The 18,337-nt window shown below is 45.5% G+C and overlaps 1 protein-coding gene across 1 annotated transcript in view; it reads right to left on the minus strand.

Annotated features, from left to right (window-relative positions):
* Positions 1-396: 396 nt before the first annotated feature.
* LOC115480823 (solute carrier family 22 member 6-A-like) overlaps positions 397-18,337 on the minus strand; it is a 61,859-nt gene continuing 43,918 nt past the window's right edge. The window contains exons 9-11 of the mRNA XM_030219747.1: positions 16,093-16,201; positions 2,616-2,819; positions 397-481 (exon numbers count right to left, since the gene is read on the minus strand). Of these exons, the coding sequence (XP_030075607.1) occupies positions 412-481; positions 2,616-2,819; positions 16,093-16,201 (383 nt within the window). The 3' untranslated portion in view covers positions 397-411. The remainder of the gene's footprint in view (positions 482-2,615; positions 2,820-16,092; positions 16,202-18,337) is intronic.

Genomic DNA, 18,337 nt, shown 5'->3' on the forward strand with positions numbered 1-18,337 from the left:
TGTTTGTGTATTCAGTTACGTTGATAGATATCATGAGTCGGAACTTTATAATTTTTTCATTGAAGTAGTTTGCAAGATTGGTTGCTGATGGGGTGTCCATATTATTAGAGGTCACCGGTGTAGTATTTAGTAGTTTGTTTACGAATGAGAAGAGTTTGTGTGTATCCTTGTAGTTTGGTCCTATTTTGGTTGTGTAATAAGTTCTTTTAGTTTGTCTGATAGTGTATTTGTATTTTTTTTGTAATTGTTTCCAGGCATTAAGTGTGTGCTCGTCCTTTTTCTTGCTCCATGCTCTTTCTAATCTTCTGACCTGTGTTTTTAGTTCTTTCAATTCTTCGTTATTTTTGTTTCCCATTTGGGTACTCAAAACCCTTTATCCTCTTCCTCAGCATTCGTTCTGGTTCTCTGTGGTCAGCAGGCATTCTTAAACATTGGGATGTCCACATTTTCTTCAATTTTCTGGACTTTATGCAGCTGGTTTCTTTTAGAAGACGTCCCCCACAAAATGTATACCATGTTTTATAAAAAAAAAAGCACAAAAATAGAGACAACTATTATATATGATAGTGAACTGATACAGTTTATCATTTAGAAGGAATATGGGTTAAATCTGTCACTTGAGACAATGCAGTCATGTTGTGTCTGCCAAAATTTTATATTTTTATATGTAATCAATAGAAATCAAACAAAATAAAACATGGAAAAGAAAATAAGATGATACCTTTTTTATTGGACATAACTTAATACATTTCTTGATTAGCTTTCGAAGGTTTCCCTTCTTCGTCAGATCGGAAATAAGCAAATGTGGAAGATGACAGAATATATAAGTGAAACATCCATTTCAATGAGAGTTTAGCAGGGTAAGGGGGGGGGTAGGAGGTATGCATGGGAACATCAAAGCGTTTCATTGATAGTCTAACAGGATGGGTGTGGGTGTGGGTAAACTACTAATATGTCTTATCATTATCATGTTATCAAGATCCTTCTGTATGCTAAACATATATTTTCTTAAATGTTTCCACTATTCATGATGTATTGTAAGCCACATTGAGCCTGCAAAGAGGTGGGAAAATGTGGGATACAAATGCAATAAATAAAAAAAATAAATAGGTGAGGGAAGAGGGAGATAAACAGAGAAATACAACTTTATGATTTATAATGGGCTAGAAAATCCAGATCTTTCTTAAGTCCTGTCTGTTGGGTGTCAAAATATTCAATCATTCTGACTTCAAAGGTCTTACGTTCCTGTATTGTTTTAAAGTTACCTTTCAGGATTTTTACTATGAAATCACTGGTACAGTGTTCTGGTCTGGTAAAGTGCTGCCCCACAGGGGTAAAAACCCGGCTGGCACCAGCATTCTTCATGTTATGTCTATGTAAATTAAATCTTGTCTTAAGCATCTGGCCTGTTTCTCCAATATAGCATCCTTCGTTATATTTTTTACACTGAATGATATATACCACGTTGGAAGATGAGCATGTGAAAGATTCCTTTATGTTGAATATTTTTCCTTTGTGAATGACTGTGGGGTCCTATGAAATGGTTTGGCATAGCTTGCAGCTGGGTATATTGCAGGGATGTGTGCCCTTCTCTTCTTTTTCAGTCTGTGTTGGGAGTTTACTTCTGATTAGCTTGTGTTTCAAGTTGGGTGGCTGTCGGAAGGCCAGCACTGGTGGGGCTAGGAATATCTCTTTCAGTAATTCATCCTCTTGGAGTAGAGGCTGAAGATTTTTTATGATTTTTTGTAATTTTTCCAGCTCTGGGTTGTACGTCACTATAAGGGGGATTCTGTCTGTGGCTTTTTTCCCTTTGTACATGACCCCCCCCCCACCAAAGAAAGCCAGATTCCCTGTCTCTCCCCCCATGTATATCCCCTCCTCAATTTTCCAGCCTCCCTCCACCCACATGACTCCATTCACTACCCTTCCCCTCCTGTACCTTACTGTAGTGCTCTAGTGGTCTAGTGGCCTCTTCGGGGCAGGAAAGAGCCCCCTCTTTCCTGCCCGACATGGCTGTAGACCTGTCTTGCTCCTGGCGCCACTTCAAAATGGCTGCCGAAAGTTCAAACAGTGATGTTGCAAGACTTCTGCAGAAGTCTCGTGAGCCCACTGCTTGAACTCTCGGCAGCCATTTTGAAGCAGAGCCAGGAGCAAGACAAGTCTGCAATCACGCCGGGCAGGATAGAGGGGGCTCTTTCCTGCCCCGAAGAGGCCACTAGTCCACCAGGGCACTACAATAAGGTAAAGGAGGGGAGGGGAGCCTGCCCATTTGTCCACAAATCTGGACAAACGGGCAGGCTGGCAAAACACACCTGGATGCCCAGCAGTGTCCTCAAAAAGAGGACATGGCTGGGTAAAACCGGACATATGTTAACCCTATATATGTTTAATCCTGAGTTTCCAGACCTGTGAACAGGCTTTTGTGTATATTTGTTAGGAAGCCACCATTAAAAGAATTTTGCTTTACTTTTGCATTGAGGCTTGGCTGTTTTAGCGAAGGTTCCGTGCCCTTCCCTCATGCATGTTATCACACAGTCACTGTAAGTAACAATGTGTGTGTAACAGGAGCTGGTTGCTGTATCTAAATTAACAAACAAAACACAAGCACTCCTCACCTCTCTTCTACTTCTTTAATGGTTTCAGGCAAAGGCTGGTCCTTAGTTTCTGGAAGAAAACAGGTGACGATGCTGCTAACCAGAGGTGCTGCACCATAGATAATGAGTGGCAGGGAGGACACATATTCACTGGTCATCTTCACGATGGGAGCCACGATACCACCCACTCGGGCCATGGTCTGTCCCAGTCCCTGACCACTTTGTCTGTGAGAGCAGAGAAAAAATGTTAATATTTAAAATCACTGAATGGGCAAAATTAAAGAATGCCTCAGGCCTCTATTACACAGCTCACAGAGCTGGCGTAACTGTGGATGCCTAAATGCAGCAGAACTGCATATAACTTACAGTATTCTGTAAGTTATGTGTGTAAGTGTGAGCCCCGCCCATATCCCCATATGCTCCACCTGTGTGTACACTCCCTTGTATTTTTGTGCTATGTAAATTAAGCGCACAACAAGTATGCACTTACATAAGTGCTAGTATTCTAGACATTTATGTGCGCTGTGGATGCCTAAATTAAAGAATTTCCCTTAAAGTCATTGGAATTGCATGACAGCCTCACATGATACCACCAGAGCCCATGCCTGAATCACACATACATTGCCACCAGGATCCATGTTTGAATCACACGTAGGGTTGCCAACTGGCCGGTTTTAAGCTGGCCTGGCCAATTTTGCAAAACCCAGGCCAGCAATAGCAGAGCTTTAAATTCGACACCCAGAAAGCTGGGGTTTTTTTGCTGCTTCAGGCTCCCTGCCCACAGTCTGGCAGTTCTCTCTCTCTCTCTCCCTTCCCTCCCATGGGTCCAGCATCTCTCCCTTCCTCCATTCCCTTCCCCCTCTGGCTTCACTTGAAATCAACCAGTGTCAGTGTAACCTATGGTTTGTTTGAGAACATGATAAAGTGAGTCCCGGGTGACAGGTCACTGGGGGAGTGGCTGGAGGACCCGGGAGGATCTCAGAGATTATATAAGGGAAGCCCTGGGGAAGGATCCTTCAGTCTCTGGTTCTGCTAGTAACCAGTTCTGGATGTGGGAGTTAGATGTTACTAGGGTTACCATATTTGCTCCCCCAAAAAAGAGGACACATTCGCCGCCCCGCCACACCCCACTCCGCCCACACCATACACCCTTTCACACACCCCACCCCGCCCCCTGTCACATACTGCACCACCCCTATCACACACCCCTAAGGGTGTTCTATCCTTCCCTCCCCTTACCTTACTATACTGCCTTGGTGGTCTAGTGACCTCTTTGGGGCAGGAAAGAGCCCCCTCTTTCCTGCCCCCAGCGCCTGCATACTGTTCCTTGCTGACTCCGGTCCCGGCGCTGATTCAAAATGGCCACCGTGAGTTGAAGCGGCCTTGCAAGACTTCAACTCTCGGTGGCCATTTTGAATCTGCGCCGGGACCGTCAGCAAGGAACAGTATGCAGACGCTGGGGGCAGGAAAGAGGGGGCTATTTCCTGCCCTGACCACCAGTGAGGCAGCTTGGGCAGAGAAATTATATTAATTGTTAATTGGGGTTTAAAAGTTTGGTTCAGTTCTGCAAGTAGTGGAGGAAGGCCATCTGTTTTTAATTGCTCAAGAAGTCTAACTTTTGCTAGACTAAAGGTTAGAAAGGTCAGAGAGAAATTAAACTCTCTTGGTCCCTTTTTTGAGTGATGGATTGCTAATGCTAGTACATATGGATACCATTATGAGCCAGGCACATTGCAGTTTTAAAAGTAGGCTGAATGCTGTTTAAATAATTTTAGATATTCTTGATGCTTTATATTTTGTCTTATAAGGAATTCTGATTTCTGCTTATTTTAGAATATGTTTTATTCTGTGTAATTAGTAAGTTCTATTTCTATGTAGAATATCTTTTCAATTCAACTTTGTCTGACCTTTCAAGTGATATTTCTGCAAGTTTAAATAGATCATCTGGTTTGAATTATCCACAGTCCTAGCGAGTTCTATGTAGGAAGCTAATAGGTGAAAGAGGTCAGGGAAAGTCTTGATTAATTATAGGTAAATGTAAGATTGGCCCCTTAGCCCCTCAATGAACCTAAGTTATGAAGTTAGCTGAGAATTTAATCATAATAAAATGCCAAGAGATAGGTGCCACATTGTCTAGTGTGAGAGGCCCCAGGTCATAGGTCAGTTTGGGAAATATTAAATCTATGTAACTGATATTTTGAATATATGTGTAGAGATGATTGGTTCAGACAGGGTAATCAATCTATTCTTTACCATCTGGAAAGTAAGGGGGGCTAGAGGGGTTTAAAACTGTATATAACTGGGAGCAGAAGCAGCTTACGTGAGAAGAAGGAGAGAGCTAAGAAGAAGAGAAGGAGCTGAGACAGAAGCCAGAAGGAGAGAGCTGAGAAAGAGAAGAAGAGACTTAGTGCTGATGTCCTACTTTGTTTGCTGGCAAATAAAGAAGATTTCTCCCTCATTCTGGTGTATGCTGTTTGACTCCTGAAGTATCACAGATTCTGCTAACAATAGTGGTAATTCCTGCAACAATTCTTGGTGGCAGCGGTGGGATCCTGGACCCTGCATCAATTTCTGGCACCCAACTGACTGAGGAACATTCGCCGGGTATGTATTCTGTATTCTGTATTGTAATCCTAGCTAGGAAACTGTAAACCAGCCCCTCAAAAATTGAGGGAAGGGGAGTCTGATCAACTCTCAGTGAAGGCCTTAGTACCTCTAGTCTAGTGGAGATTAGTAGGGAAACCGCTAGAGCTTATCTGTATCTGAGAAATCTGAAATTGTTGGGTGGGATTTTTTGTACAGTATGTGTGTGATGCATGAATGAATGTTAAATGAGTGTGGACTTCTTATAGCTGCGGTTCCAGTTAACGCGAGTTCAACTGGCCAGCGACGGAAGGAAGCGATTGTTGTCTGTTTACCTTTTTTGTCTCTGGATCTGTGGACCCCTTACCACACTTCCAAAAAAATTCCCTCCCTTTTTGTGTGTTGTAACTGTAAGCATTATGGGGGGGACATCATCTAGACAAATTGCTACTCCCCTAGATTGTATGCTTAAGAATTTTAAGAAAGGATTTTTAATTAATGATTATGGACAGACTTTAAGCTTAAGTACTCTAAGAACCTTGTGTGAAGTTGAGTGGCCATCTATGGGAGTGGGGTGGCCCCCTAGTGGCAGCTTAGATATTGAAGTAATCCGGAAGGTCTACAGCATAGTTGTAGGAGAACCAGAATATTCTGAACAACTCCCCTATATAGATTCCTGGGACAGCCTTGTGACTGACCCTCCCTCTTGGTTGAAAACTTATATGGGATCCCCAGTAAAGTTCATGTTGGGCCGCGTTCAAAGAAAGATTATTAGAAAATCTAAACTGGAAGAGGGAAAGAGCCCCAGGAAGCCTACCACCCAATCGGTGGCTTCCGCCCCTACCCTGTCCGAGAAACCCATACTCTCTGATGACCCCTCAGATCTTGAGCCACCACCTTATGGTCCATTGTTGGGGTTCCGTGCCACCCCCAGAGATCCACGGCGTCCAGCCGAAGCCTCTCCAGCACAGGCTTCCCCGGATAGTTCCTCCCCTTCTGTGCGAACCCCGCCACATCCTAGGTTGGACTTTTCACCCAGCCTCTACCCTCCTCTGCCACATCCTTCCCTGCTAACCTCCAAAGACCCGCTTTGGGCTCCACTCCCTGACTCCTCAACTCCCGACAGCCCAGCCTCTCCCTCTAATACCCCTACCCACTCATCAGGGGCTCAGCATCCCTTTCAATGGACTGAATCACCTGTGACCACCTCTCAGTCTATGAGTACCCCTCCTCATCCCTCAGGGGTTCAACACGCCTCCCCTGAATGGGTTAGACCTGTTGCAATCACCTTTGAGCATGATAGGGGGGTAGCTCCTAGCTCTACCTCAGGTTCCATTCCCACTTCCTCGAGAGTTCTGCCCCTGCGTCAGGTAACCACCACTCGACCGGATCCTAATAATGAGGGTCAGGTTATGCAGGCACAGGCCTACCAGTATGTACCCTTCACAACCACCGATCTCCTGAATTGGAAGACGCATTACCCCTCTTATACTGAAAAGCCTCAGGCAGTGGTGGACCTAGTGGCTAGCATTATGGCCATCCATAACCCAACCTGGACTGATTGTCAACAACTTCTCCTGACCCTCTTCACAACTGAGGAGAGGCGGAAGATTTTACAAAATGCTGAGGCCATTACGCGAGCACGTGTCCCCGAGGGGACACAGGACCCAGAGGAATGGGTTAGAACTCGGTTCCCTCGCGCAGCTCCAGCTTGGGATCCAAATAATGGGCAGCACTATGAACTGTTGTCTGGCTATTGCCGGGACTTGCTGGAAGGTATGAGGAAAGGCATAAAGAGGCCCATTAATCTGGCAAAGGTCTCTGAAATTCTCCAAGGGGCAACTGAATCCCCTGGGGCCTTTTTAGAGCGACTAATTGAAGCCTACAGAACATACACCCCATTTGACCCTGAGGCACTAGAAAACCAGAGAATGGTGAATAGTGCATTGGTGGCCCAGAGTATGCCAGATATCCGGAAGAAGCTGCAGCGTCAGGAGGGATTCGCAGGGATGAATACCACCCAGCTAATTGAGATCGCAACAAAGGTTTTCGTTAATAGGGATCAGGAGATGCGCCGAGAGGCTGACCGGAAGATGCAGAAGAAGGCCGACCTTTTGGCGGCAGCCATTACTAATTCCACCCTTAACCGAGGTCGACCTCTAGCCAATGGGAAGCCAAAGTGGGACCCCGGACCGCCAGCCAGGCCCCGAGATTCCTTCAATCAATCCCGGCCACGAGGGGAGAATCCCAGACCACGATTGGAGAGGGATCAGTGCGCCTACTGCAAGGAAAGAGGGCGCTGGAAAGATGAATGCCCCCAGAGGCGCCAGGGACTGAGAAGGGGACCAGGAGATCGAGGAAGCCGAGGCCGAGTTCGAGAGGGAAGGTATGAGCCTTCTGAATCTGACATCATTGGGATAGCCGAGATGGCAGAATGGGATGAATAGGACAGACCGGGTTCCTACAAACTGGGCTCCCAGGAACCCATGGTCAAGCTAACCATAGGGAGCCGCTCAATTCCATTCATGATTGATACAGGAGCTGAACATTCTGTTGTGACGGAGCGATTAGCGCCTGTGTCTGGAAAACTGTCCGAGTGGTGGGAGCCACGGGGGTGCAGAACCGGAGGCCCTTCCTGACGACCCGTAGATGCCCATTAGGCTCACACACATTCACTCATGAATTCCTGTATATGCCAGACTGTCCAATCCCTTTGTTAGGCCGGGACCTGCTGTCCAAGCTTAGGGCCCAAATTTCCTTTGACTCAGATGGCCAGACTTCAGTCTCCTTTCGGCCCCCAACATCTAGCCCTAAGGGCATATTGAGTTTCTGCTGCCCCCTTGAAGAAGAATTTCGGCTGCATCAGTCGCATGGCCAAGTTGACCTATCCCTGGCCGACAGCTTCCAGGTCAATGGGGTATGAGCAGAAGATAATCCCCCAGGGTTGGCCCGAAATATTCCTCCTGTCCATGTAGATTTACTTCCAAGTGCCCGGCCAATCCATCTTCGCCAATACCCAATTCCCCGAAAGGCTCTGGAAGGGATTCAAGCACATCTGAATCGTCTGTTATCCCATGGAATTATTCGACCTTGCCAGTCTCCATGGAATACGCCACTGTTGCCAGTCCAGAAGCCAGGGACTGAGGACTACCGGCCAGTCCAAGACTTACGAGTGGTCAACAAATCCACTATTTCATTACACCCTGTAGTGCCTAATCCATATGTCCTGCTGGGATTGATACCTTCTGGAGCTACCCATTTCACAACACTGGACCTAAAAGATGCCTTCTTTTGTATTCGGGTGGCCCCCGCCAGTCAATTGCTTTTCGCCTTTCAATGGGAAAACCCAGTAACAGGACGGAAGCTTCAGTATACATGGACCCGCCTGCCACAGGGGTTCAAGAACTCCCCCACCATTTTTGGGACTGCCCTAGGACAAGACCTTAAGACTTTTAAATCCGAGCCTTCCAGGCGAGTTTTACTCCAGTATGTAGATGACCTCCTGATTGCAGCAGTGACCCAGGAAGAGTGTTTTGAGGCTACCAGAGAATTGCTGGAGTTACTCTTGGATGCGGGTTATAAGGCCCAACTCTGTCAGTCAGAAGTGAAGTATCTGGGCTTCTGCATTTCCCAGGGAAGTCGGAGACTGGATGTCAGTAGGAAGCAAGCGGTGGCTGCAATTCCCCAACCCAAGTCCAGAAGGGAAGTTAGGGAATTTCTGGGAGCAGCTGGATTCTGCAGAATTTGGATTCCAAATTTTGCACTGATGGCGAAACCCCTTTACCAGGCCACAAAGGGGGGTGAAAAGGAACCATTTGAATGGGGACCTATTGCTCAATAATCCTTCATCGCCATAAAGAAAGCCCTACTCCAAGCCCCTGCGTTAGGCCTTCCTGATGTGGAGAAACCTTTCTCACTGTATGTCCATGAGCGACAGGGGGTTGCTCTGGGTGTGCTGACCCAGATGATGGGATCCTGGCAGAGGCCTGTTGCATACCTGTCTAAACAGCTGGATGGAGTGGCTAAAGGATGGCCAGCCTGCATGAGGGCTATTGCAGCGACAGCCTTACTGGTCCAGGAAGCTGACAAGTTGACCTTGGGGCAAGAACTGGTTGTTAAAGTCCCCCATGCAGTTCTCACCCTCATGGAGTACAAGGGCAACCACTGGTTTACAAATAGCCGTATGGTTAAGTACCAAGCCAGCTTATGTGAGAATCCACGGATACACCTGGAAACAGTAGCTACATTCAATCCCGCCACTCTTTTGCCAGCATCTGAGGGACCACCGGATCATGACTGTATCCAAACCATGGATGAAGTGTACTCCAGTCGACCAGATCTCAAAGATGTTCCTTGGAGGGACCCAGATGTAATCTATTTCACAGATGGAAGCAGTTACGTGGAGAACTCCAAACGATTGGCAGGCTATGCTGTGGTGACAGAGGACAAGGTGATAGAAGCAAGGGCCCTGCCCCAAGGAACTTCAGCCCAGAAAGCAGAACTTGTGGCCCTCATACGAGCTCTGGAGCTAGCAGCAGGACTGGTGACCAACATTTATACTGATTCCAAGTATGCCTTCACAACTCTACACGCTCATGGAGCTTTGTATAAGGAAAAGGGACTCATAAATGCTGCAGGCCAACCTGTTAAGTATGGACCTGAAATACTTCAGTTGCTAGAGGCTGTTTGGGCCCCTAAGAAGGTAGCTGTCATTCACTGCCGGGGACACCAAAGGATAGATACTCCAGTGGCCCGAGGGAACCGCCATGCTGATCGGGTGGCCAAGGAAGCTGCTCGAGGACCCCCAGCAGGTACTGTGACTCCCCTGTTCCAGATTCGACTGCAAGAATGGACGCCTATGTACACCCAAACGGAAGAGAAATGGGCTCAAGAAGAAGGTGCAGTAAGGAGACCTGATGGCTGGTTACATCTCCCTGATACCAGAGTTCTGGTGCCACGCCACCTAGCTTGGCCAGTAGTGTCTCAAGCTCATGACCTGTCACACTTAGGGAAGACAGCACTAGCCCGCCTACTCAGTCGAGTAGTGGTGCTGGAAGGATTGGATAGTCTGGTTGCCACTGCCTCTGCCCGATGTACTCTCTGTGCCCAGAATAATGCTCGTCAGGGACCCCGTATTCCACCAGGAGTTCAGTCTAGAGGACTAACACCCTTTGAGTCCCTAGTCATAGACTTCACAGAAATGCCCAGGAGCGGTAGGCTCCGATACCTCTTGGTCATGGTCTGTACTTTCTCTGGGTGGGTGGAAGCATATCCTACAGTCACCGAGAAAGCCACAGAAGTAGCTCGAGCCCTCCTTAGGGATGTCATCCCCAGGTATGGACTGCCCCTTGCCATAGGTTCAGATAATGGTCCTGCCTTTGTTGAAGCCACACTTCAGGCCCTGTCCCGCGCATTGCGCATTACCTGGAAATTGCATTGTGCTTACCGTCCCCAGAGTTCAGGGCAGGTTGAGCGAGCAATCAGAACCTTGAAAAATAGCCTAGCAAAGATTTGTCAGGAAACTCAACTGAAATGACCACAGGCACTGCCACTAGCCCTCTTCTGCCTCCGATGCACCCCAACTAAAGGAACAGCTCTTTCTCCCTTTGAAATTGTGTATGGGAAGCCCCCAGCCATTTTGCAGGGAATTAAGGGAGACATTGGGACTTTAGGGTCTGCCCAGGTGCAGGAGCAGGTAGCCCTTTTGGGCCGGATAATTTCTGAGCTTCAGTCTTATGTGAGAGAAATAAACCCTGTCCCCTTCCAGGCTCAGGTACATTCCTTCCTGCCAGGGGATAGAGTTTGGGTGAAAGACTGGAGGCTCCAGCCTTTGGGGCCCCGGTGGAAAGGACCTTTTACTGTTTTGCTTTCTACCCCTACAGCTGTGAAGGTCACAGGGATAACTCCATGGGTCCATTGGTCTCGAATCAAGTCTGCTGACCAGACTGAGCCCAGCACGGATCAGACGGAGCCTAAACAGTGGAGAGCAGAAAGTGATCCAGCGGAGCCATTGAAGTTGCGCTTGACCGGAATCAGAGAATCTACTAGCTGAAAAGAAGGGTCAACTGCATACCGCAGGAGCTGCTGAACTTCGGCTTCATACTGAGACTCTTTCTTGCCTGATTCTGGCTTTCCTGGAATTTGAGAGCTTGATCCTTGTCAGTTGAGGTTCTATCCCAACTGGTATAAGAACTCAAAGACTGAGAACATTATATTAGAGTAATCTGTGACTAGCACAGACTGTTGGAATATTATTGCTTGATTAGTTTGCTGTATTTGTTTTAGATTAGGAAGAAAGAAAATGTTAGTAGTTTGGGTGCTTTTGTTGTTTTCTACTCCTTGCCTCCTTGTTCCTAATACCCCAACTCGCTCCAACCTTTGGCTACACTCTGTCCAGGAACTAATTAGCCAGGCAAAGATTACTTCCCCTTGTATTGTGTGTTCCCGATTTTCTCCTTATACCACAGATGTCCCAGCTGTTCCTGTCCCTGTGCCGCTTACAGCTCTTATACCTCCCTACTTTTCGAGTTCAGGCCCTTGGAGCCAGGATTATACTTGGTGGTCCTTTTATAATGCTACCTCCCCCTCTGAATCTTCTCTAAGGCCAGTCTTTACGTCTCCCTATCCAGCTTCTGGAGTGTTTTGTTTAACAAGAAACATCTCAACTGTTCTTCCCATTTCCTGTAACTATACCAATGTTCTCCCAGAGAAGGGGGAATCTGTGTGGGTAGTCTCTCCAGGTACTCCTATGTGCCCTACTACCGTACCTGCAGATTATGACCCAGGTGATTATCTGGCTCCTAACCGTACCACTGAGAGGACTATAGTGTCCCGGCTTATTTTCTACTTTCAGAAGTCCCCGGGGTATGAAGAGTTTATAACAAATGAGCAGCCTGTCACAATTGGGGATTGGCACCTATGGTGTGCAAAGTCTCCATTTCGTCTTCGTTCCCCCTGGGATAGGGGCTCGCATTATGGGCATCCTAAGTACCTTGTCCAGCCTGAGCCAACATTTATTGGGAACTTCCCTCAACCTCTCCTTGGCCATTACTGGCTCTGTGATAATGTCCTCCACATGATTCTTCCCCCCACGTATGATTTTTGTGTATTGGTAACCTTGAATTATTTTCCTAAAGTTATTCCTCTTCTCAGGCCACCATCCCCGCACCGCTCTAAGCGAGAGGCCTTGTCCTTACCCTCCTCCGTTGCCACAGAGGATGAGGCGATTGAATTAGCCATCCAGTACATCAACTCTACTTATCCTCTGACTAAAAAGAGACTTGTGGCCCTTTCTGCCATGGCCTGGATTCCAATTGGGGGCCCGGTAGCGGGTATCACTGAACTAGGTATGGCTACCCGACGACTTCAGTCCCTACTCCATGTTTTAGTTCATGAGCTGAACGTGGTAGTCAATGCATTGCAGGATCAAATTAATGAATTAAGTATAGTTTCTCGGTATAACCGTATGGGCCTTGACTACCTCTTTGCAGCCCAGGGTGGCCTCTGCACAGTGCTCAATTCTTCAGAGTGCTGTACCATTGTCATAAATAGGACGCATGTAGTTAGGCATGCCATGGATAAAGTCCTACAGTTGGCCAGTCTTAATGTGGAGGATTACCGAGGAGGATTAGACCTTACCTCCTGGTGGTGGTCATTGACCTCATGGATACGTCCCTTGTTCATTTCCCTAATAGTCTTAGTTTTAGCAGGATTGTTGTTTTGTTTCTTAGCCTCATGTGCTTCGGCAGTATGCCGTAGGACCTTAACGAGTAGGGTAATGGTGATTCACAAGCCTATTCCTAGAAGTTATGCCCCAGGAGGAGGTATGGAGTTGGGATCACTATAATCCCCAGAGTTTGAGTTGTGAGACTTATCTCTGCATAAGCTGATTTTAGTCTCAAAGGGGGGAATGAGGCAGCTTGGGCAGAGAAATTATATTAATTGTTAATTGGGGTTTAAAAGTTTGGTTCAGTTCTGCAAGTAGTGGAGGAAAGCCATCTGTTTTTAATTGCTCAAGAAGTCTAACTTTTGCTAGACTAAAGGTTGGAAAGGTCAGAGAGAAATTAAACTCTCTTGGTCCCTTTTTTGAGTGATGGATTGCTAATGCTAGTACATATGGATACCATTATGAGCCAGGCACATTGCAGTTTTAAAAGTAGGCTGAATGCTGTTTAAATAATTTTAGATATTCTTGATGCTTTATATTTTGTCTTATAAGGAATTCTGATTTCTGCTTATTTTAGAATATGTTTTATTCTGTGTAATTAGTAAGTTCTATTTCTATGTAGAATATCTTTTCAATTCAACTTTGTCTGACCTTTCAAGTGATATTTCTGCAAGTTTAAATAGATCATCTGGTTTGAATTATCCACAGTCCTAGCGAGTTCTATGTAGGAAGCTAATAGGTGAAAGAGGTCAGGGAAAGTCTTGATTAATTATAGGTAAATGTAAGATTGGCCCCTTAGCCCCTCAATGAACCTAAGTTATGAAGTTAGCTGAGAATTTAATCATAATAAAATGCCAAGAGATAGGTGCCACATTGTCTAGTGTGAGAGGCCCCAGGTCATAGGTCAGTTTGGGAAATATTAAATCTATGTAACTGATATTTTGAATATATGTGTAGAGATGATTGGTTCAGACAGGGTAATCAATCTATTCTTTACCATCTGGAAAGTAAGGGGGGCTAGAGGGGTTTAAAACTGTATATAACTGGGAGCAGAAGCAGCTTACGTGAGAAGAAGGAGAGAGCTAAGAAGAAGAGAAGGAGCTGAGACAGAAGCCAGAAGGAGAGAGCTGAGAAAGAGAAGAAGAGACTTAGTGCTGATGTCCTACTTTGTTTGCTGGCAAATAAAGAAGATTTCTCCCTCATTCTGGTGTGTGCTGTTTGACTCCTGAAGTACCACAGATTCTGCTAACAATAGTGGTAATTCCTGCAACACCAGGGCAGTATAGTAAGGTAAGGGGAGTGGAGGATAGGAAACCACTAGGTCCGCCCGCCTGCCCGTTTGTCCGGATATCTGGACAAACGGGCAAGTTGGCAAAACCCGTCGGGTTGCCCGGCCATGTCCTCAAAAAGATGACATGTCCGAACATATGGTAACCCTACATGTTACTGTCAGTTCCCCTGCCAGATAACCCATTGCATGAGATGGGGAACTCCAGTAGCATTGTAACCAGTGGATTATTTATCTGGACAGTTAACTGGCCATTATAGGAGCCAGAAATTCGGTGGATTGGGGAGTCCAGCCATAACTGGGGCTCAGGTGGAATTGCAGTCTACCCCTGGCTGATAGCGAGACCTTCGGGGTGGCAGCCTGAAGGGAGTATGCAGTTACTGAAAGTTCAACCTGGATGGTATTGAAGTACATTGGGAGTGTGAAATCCACTCTGGGTTTTGACTGAGCTGCAGGACAGGTATGAGGGTTAAGCATGTGTATTAGCCCAGATATGTATTATTGTTACGATCATCTGTAGAGCAATATGAATTACAATTGACTGTAAGAAGACCAGTGCAGTGGAAACTATCAGTTAAGAATTAATAAATATTCCAGTTTTCTTATAATCCTCTGAGTGTCGTGTGGTTCCTGAGTGGATGAGCTGACGGGACCAGAGTGAGTAACTTATAAAACATGCAATGCCTCTCGAGCCCCTAGCAGGACCAGGTTACATCAGCAGCGCTAAAGATGCCCTGCCTCAGGCTACCCCAGTGCTTCTCTCTGCTTGGTCCCGCCTTCTTTGAAGTAGCTTCCTCTGCACGGGACCAAGAATTCGTTGCCAGAGAATATAGTAAAAGCAGATAGCTTAGCAGGGCTTAAAAAAGGTTTGGATAGCTTCCTAAAAGAAAAGTCCACATGCCATTATTAAAATTGACTTGGGGAAAATCCACTGCTTATTTCTAGCATAAGCAGCATAAAATGTATTGTACTGTTTTGGGATCTTGCCGGGTACATGTAACCTGGATTGGCCACTGTTGAAAACAGGATGCTGGGTTTGATGGCCCTTCGGTCTGTCCCAGTATGGCAATGCTTATGTACTTATGTAGGTACCATGGAAACATGCTACTTTTGGCCACTGCTGGAAGCAGGATACTGGGCTGGATGGACCTTTGGTCTTACCCTGTATGGTAATTATTATGTTCTTATGCAATATTGTGACAAGTGGCAAAATTACGCCTACATGTTTATCCAGTTAAATGTTTTGGATAGTCAGCCACTGCTGACACCTGCAGAGCTTGGAAACTTCTGGCTGCCAACTCAGGCATTTATACTTTGCATTTGGGCAAGGGGCAGGAGGTGTGGGATGTGGGGCACCAAGTGGAGATTGGAAAGAAAATTTGCTGCCCAGCCATCTTGGACTCAGCCACCCCTCCCCCCCAGAATCAGCCATCTGGCTACACCACTGGTTACAATGTAGACTTTAAGATCTAGAGGTCCATCTCTGGCAAAGGGAAGGAAGTGAACTTTTAAAGAGTTCTTAAGGTATCCAGTCCATATTGAGGAATTTTTCAGAGATGTTATTTGAAAGAAGTTACTGGAAAAGGCTTTAAATACCTGTGCTTGGTTTTCCTGGAACTGAGAACAAAAAAGAGGAGTGGATTAACCCGGTTGTGAATGGTTCTGACCCTGTGGCAATTTCCTGGCTGAATATTTACTTCTTTATGTATTTGGCAGCAACATGAGCTTCTAAAATTTGCCCCCATAATGAGGTTTATACCCAGTGCTGTATGACGTAAATCACAGCTCTAAGAGATTCCTTCCTCGATAAATTTATAGCTTAAGCCCTAGCATAAGGATGGGAGGGTGCATTAGAAATAAAGCCAAGACTGCTATGAATTGGTGGTGGCAGTGGGATTAGAATTTGGATCCCTCTGGATTTTGCAACTGCACATTCTCGCTGTGAGGACTCAGATCCTTACCTGATGACAGTGGGGTACAGTTCAGTGGTATAGAGGAAGACACAGGTAAAGCTGCTGGCGAGGCAACCCTTACCAAACACAGCCAGTGAAGTGCGTAGGATCTGCATATCTGTGGAGAGAGAATAGGAGATCCAGATTTCTATTTCACTGAAGGTGGAAAGTTGATTGTGAGAGAGATCATGTTAGAGCATAAATAAGGTCACATTTAGGCACAGGATTTATGGGTATTTCAGCTCAAATCTATAAACAGAAAACTTGGGGCTAAGTCTAATCCTTTACAACCATGTGAAAATCTCTATTTTCCTGTGCCCCAGTTCTACCATAACACTCTGGTTAATGCCCAGGCAGTATGAGGGTGGAGTTGGGTGTAATGGAAGTGAATTTTAAAGATTGTTTTTCAACCCTGTCTTGAACAACCTGTGCACTCGGGGTCTGTATTATTGATTAGAAGTAATTCTGTTTAAAAATGATTGTTTAAGTGTTACCTTAAAGGATTGCTTTTCAACCCTGCTTTTGGCTTATAATACACTCTGAAATCTTGTCTTTGACCGAAAGTAAATTTTCTGGTAAATATAAAAAACAAGTTGGAATGCAGAAGATAAGATACAGCTCTAACTAATTTGGTATGCAAAGGGGAGGATGTTTCCCAGGCCCAGCTTGGCCACCTGGACTTGGGAAAGCATGTGACCACGTTCCCACAGACGTAAGCATTCTGTGACTTTCCATAGAAGCTTTCTGTAACTTTCCTTAGCTCTGGACATGGCTCAGAGCCTAATAAAATGGAGGGCTTGTCACAGTAAGGAGGGGTTCATCTGTGAGTAACATACGGACTGCGCAGAGGATCTGTTGTTCCTGGTCTAAAAAGCTCCTAGCTCTCGTTGTGAACCGGGCCCCCCCAGCTGATGATAAGAGCCTGGATGATGGAGACCAGTGATGATTGTATGTATATAATGTATTGCTTCTTTTCCTGGTCTAAGAGATGTAGAGGCCAGTGATGTAATGATTGTGTATAGAGTTAATCATGGTATATGTGCTAACCATTGTGTGTGTGTGTGTGTGTATATATATATATATATTAACCATTGTAGAATTTAGCTTCCCTAATAAAGGTTTCATTTACTTATTACGAATCCAAAAGAATCCATGGTAATTATTGGGTAGTCTATAGTAGTGAGACAGGCTGTAAATCAATAGCAGTACAGTTGGGATACACTCAGAAGTTATCCAGGCACCACTGCTATTCAGTGCAGGTGCCTGGATAACTAACTGTGCAAGTAGAACCACACATAACATGCAATCTTAACTATCTCTGTTAATTATACATGGCACTAAATATCTTCTGGACCCAGATAACTTGTGGTGGCTAAGACCCAGATATTTAGCACCAATAACTGGATTCGTCCTGGCATTGAATTTTTCTGCAGATCATATAGCCTAATTCAGCCACACTGAAGGTGATGCCATATAAAGTTTGCTAACTGGGACAACTACTTTGTAAAGCCCAGCCAAGTTTGAAAGATTTTACTGGACCTGCTCTGATCTCCTGTGTAAAGCCCCCACTCATAGGCAGTCGGTGGCCCAACTGTTTGGGGAGGCTAAAAGGGGGAGGGGTTAGGGGGGGCCAGGGGTGGAGCTTAAATCCATAACTGTCTGATAACACACAGAAAAAAATAAATATATAAAAATAAAAGTCACAATTACTACCTTTTATTAAATTTAGATATTAGATATGTATCATATGTCAAAGAATAAAGTGGTTGCTCAAAGCATACTCTAAGCACAATCGCTCAACTGCAAAACACTTGCACAACTTTGTGCAAAAACACACTCAGAACCTTACTGTACCATAAATATTACACTGGGCAGAACCTAATACATCAATATACCACCCATACGGAAAATGCAGACCATCAACAATATGAAACAAGGGATCATATCATCACAATTCTCATGTAGAGCCACAAAACACCCTAATTCATGTTTAATGTGGGATAAAATGCCATAAATAAGTAAATAAATATAAACTTTTAATGTTGAGCACCTGATTCTCAAAGTGGACATATTCCAAACACTATAATGAAAATAAAATGATCTTTTCTACCTTTGTTGTCTGGTTGTCCGATTCTGCTACTATCTGTTCTCAGTGCAGGTCAGGAAGTCATCCTCCTTAAATATCTCCCTGGCAACCCAGCCAACCCCCCCTCCCCCTGCTCTCCCAGCAGTAAGGTAAACAAACCATAAACCA

Source organism: Microcaecilia unicolor, chromosome 11, assembly GCF_901765095.1.
Source record: "Microcaecilia unicolor chromosome 11, aMicUni1.1, whole genome shotgun sequence".
NCBI lineage: Eukaryota > Metazoa > Chordata > Amphibia > Gymnophiona > Siphonopidae > Microcaecilia > Microcaecilia unicolor.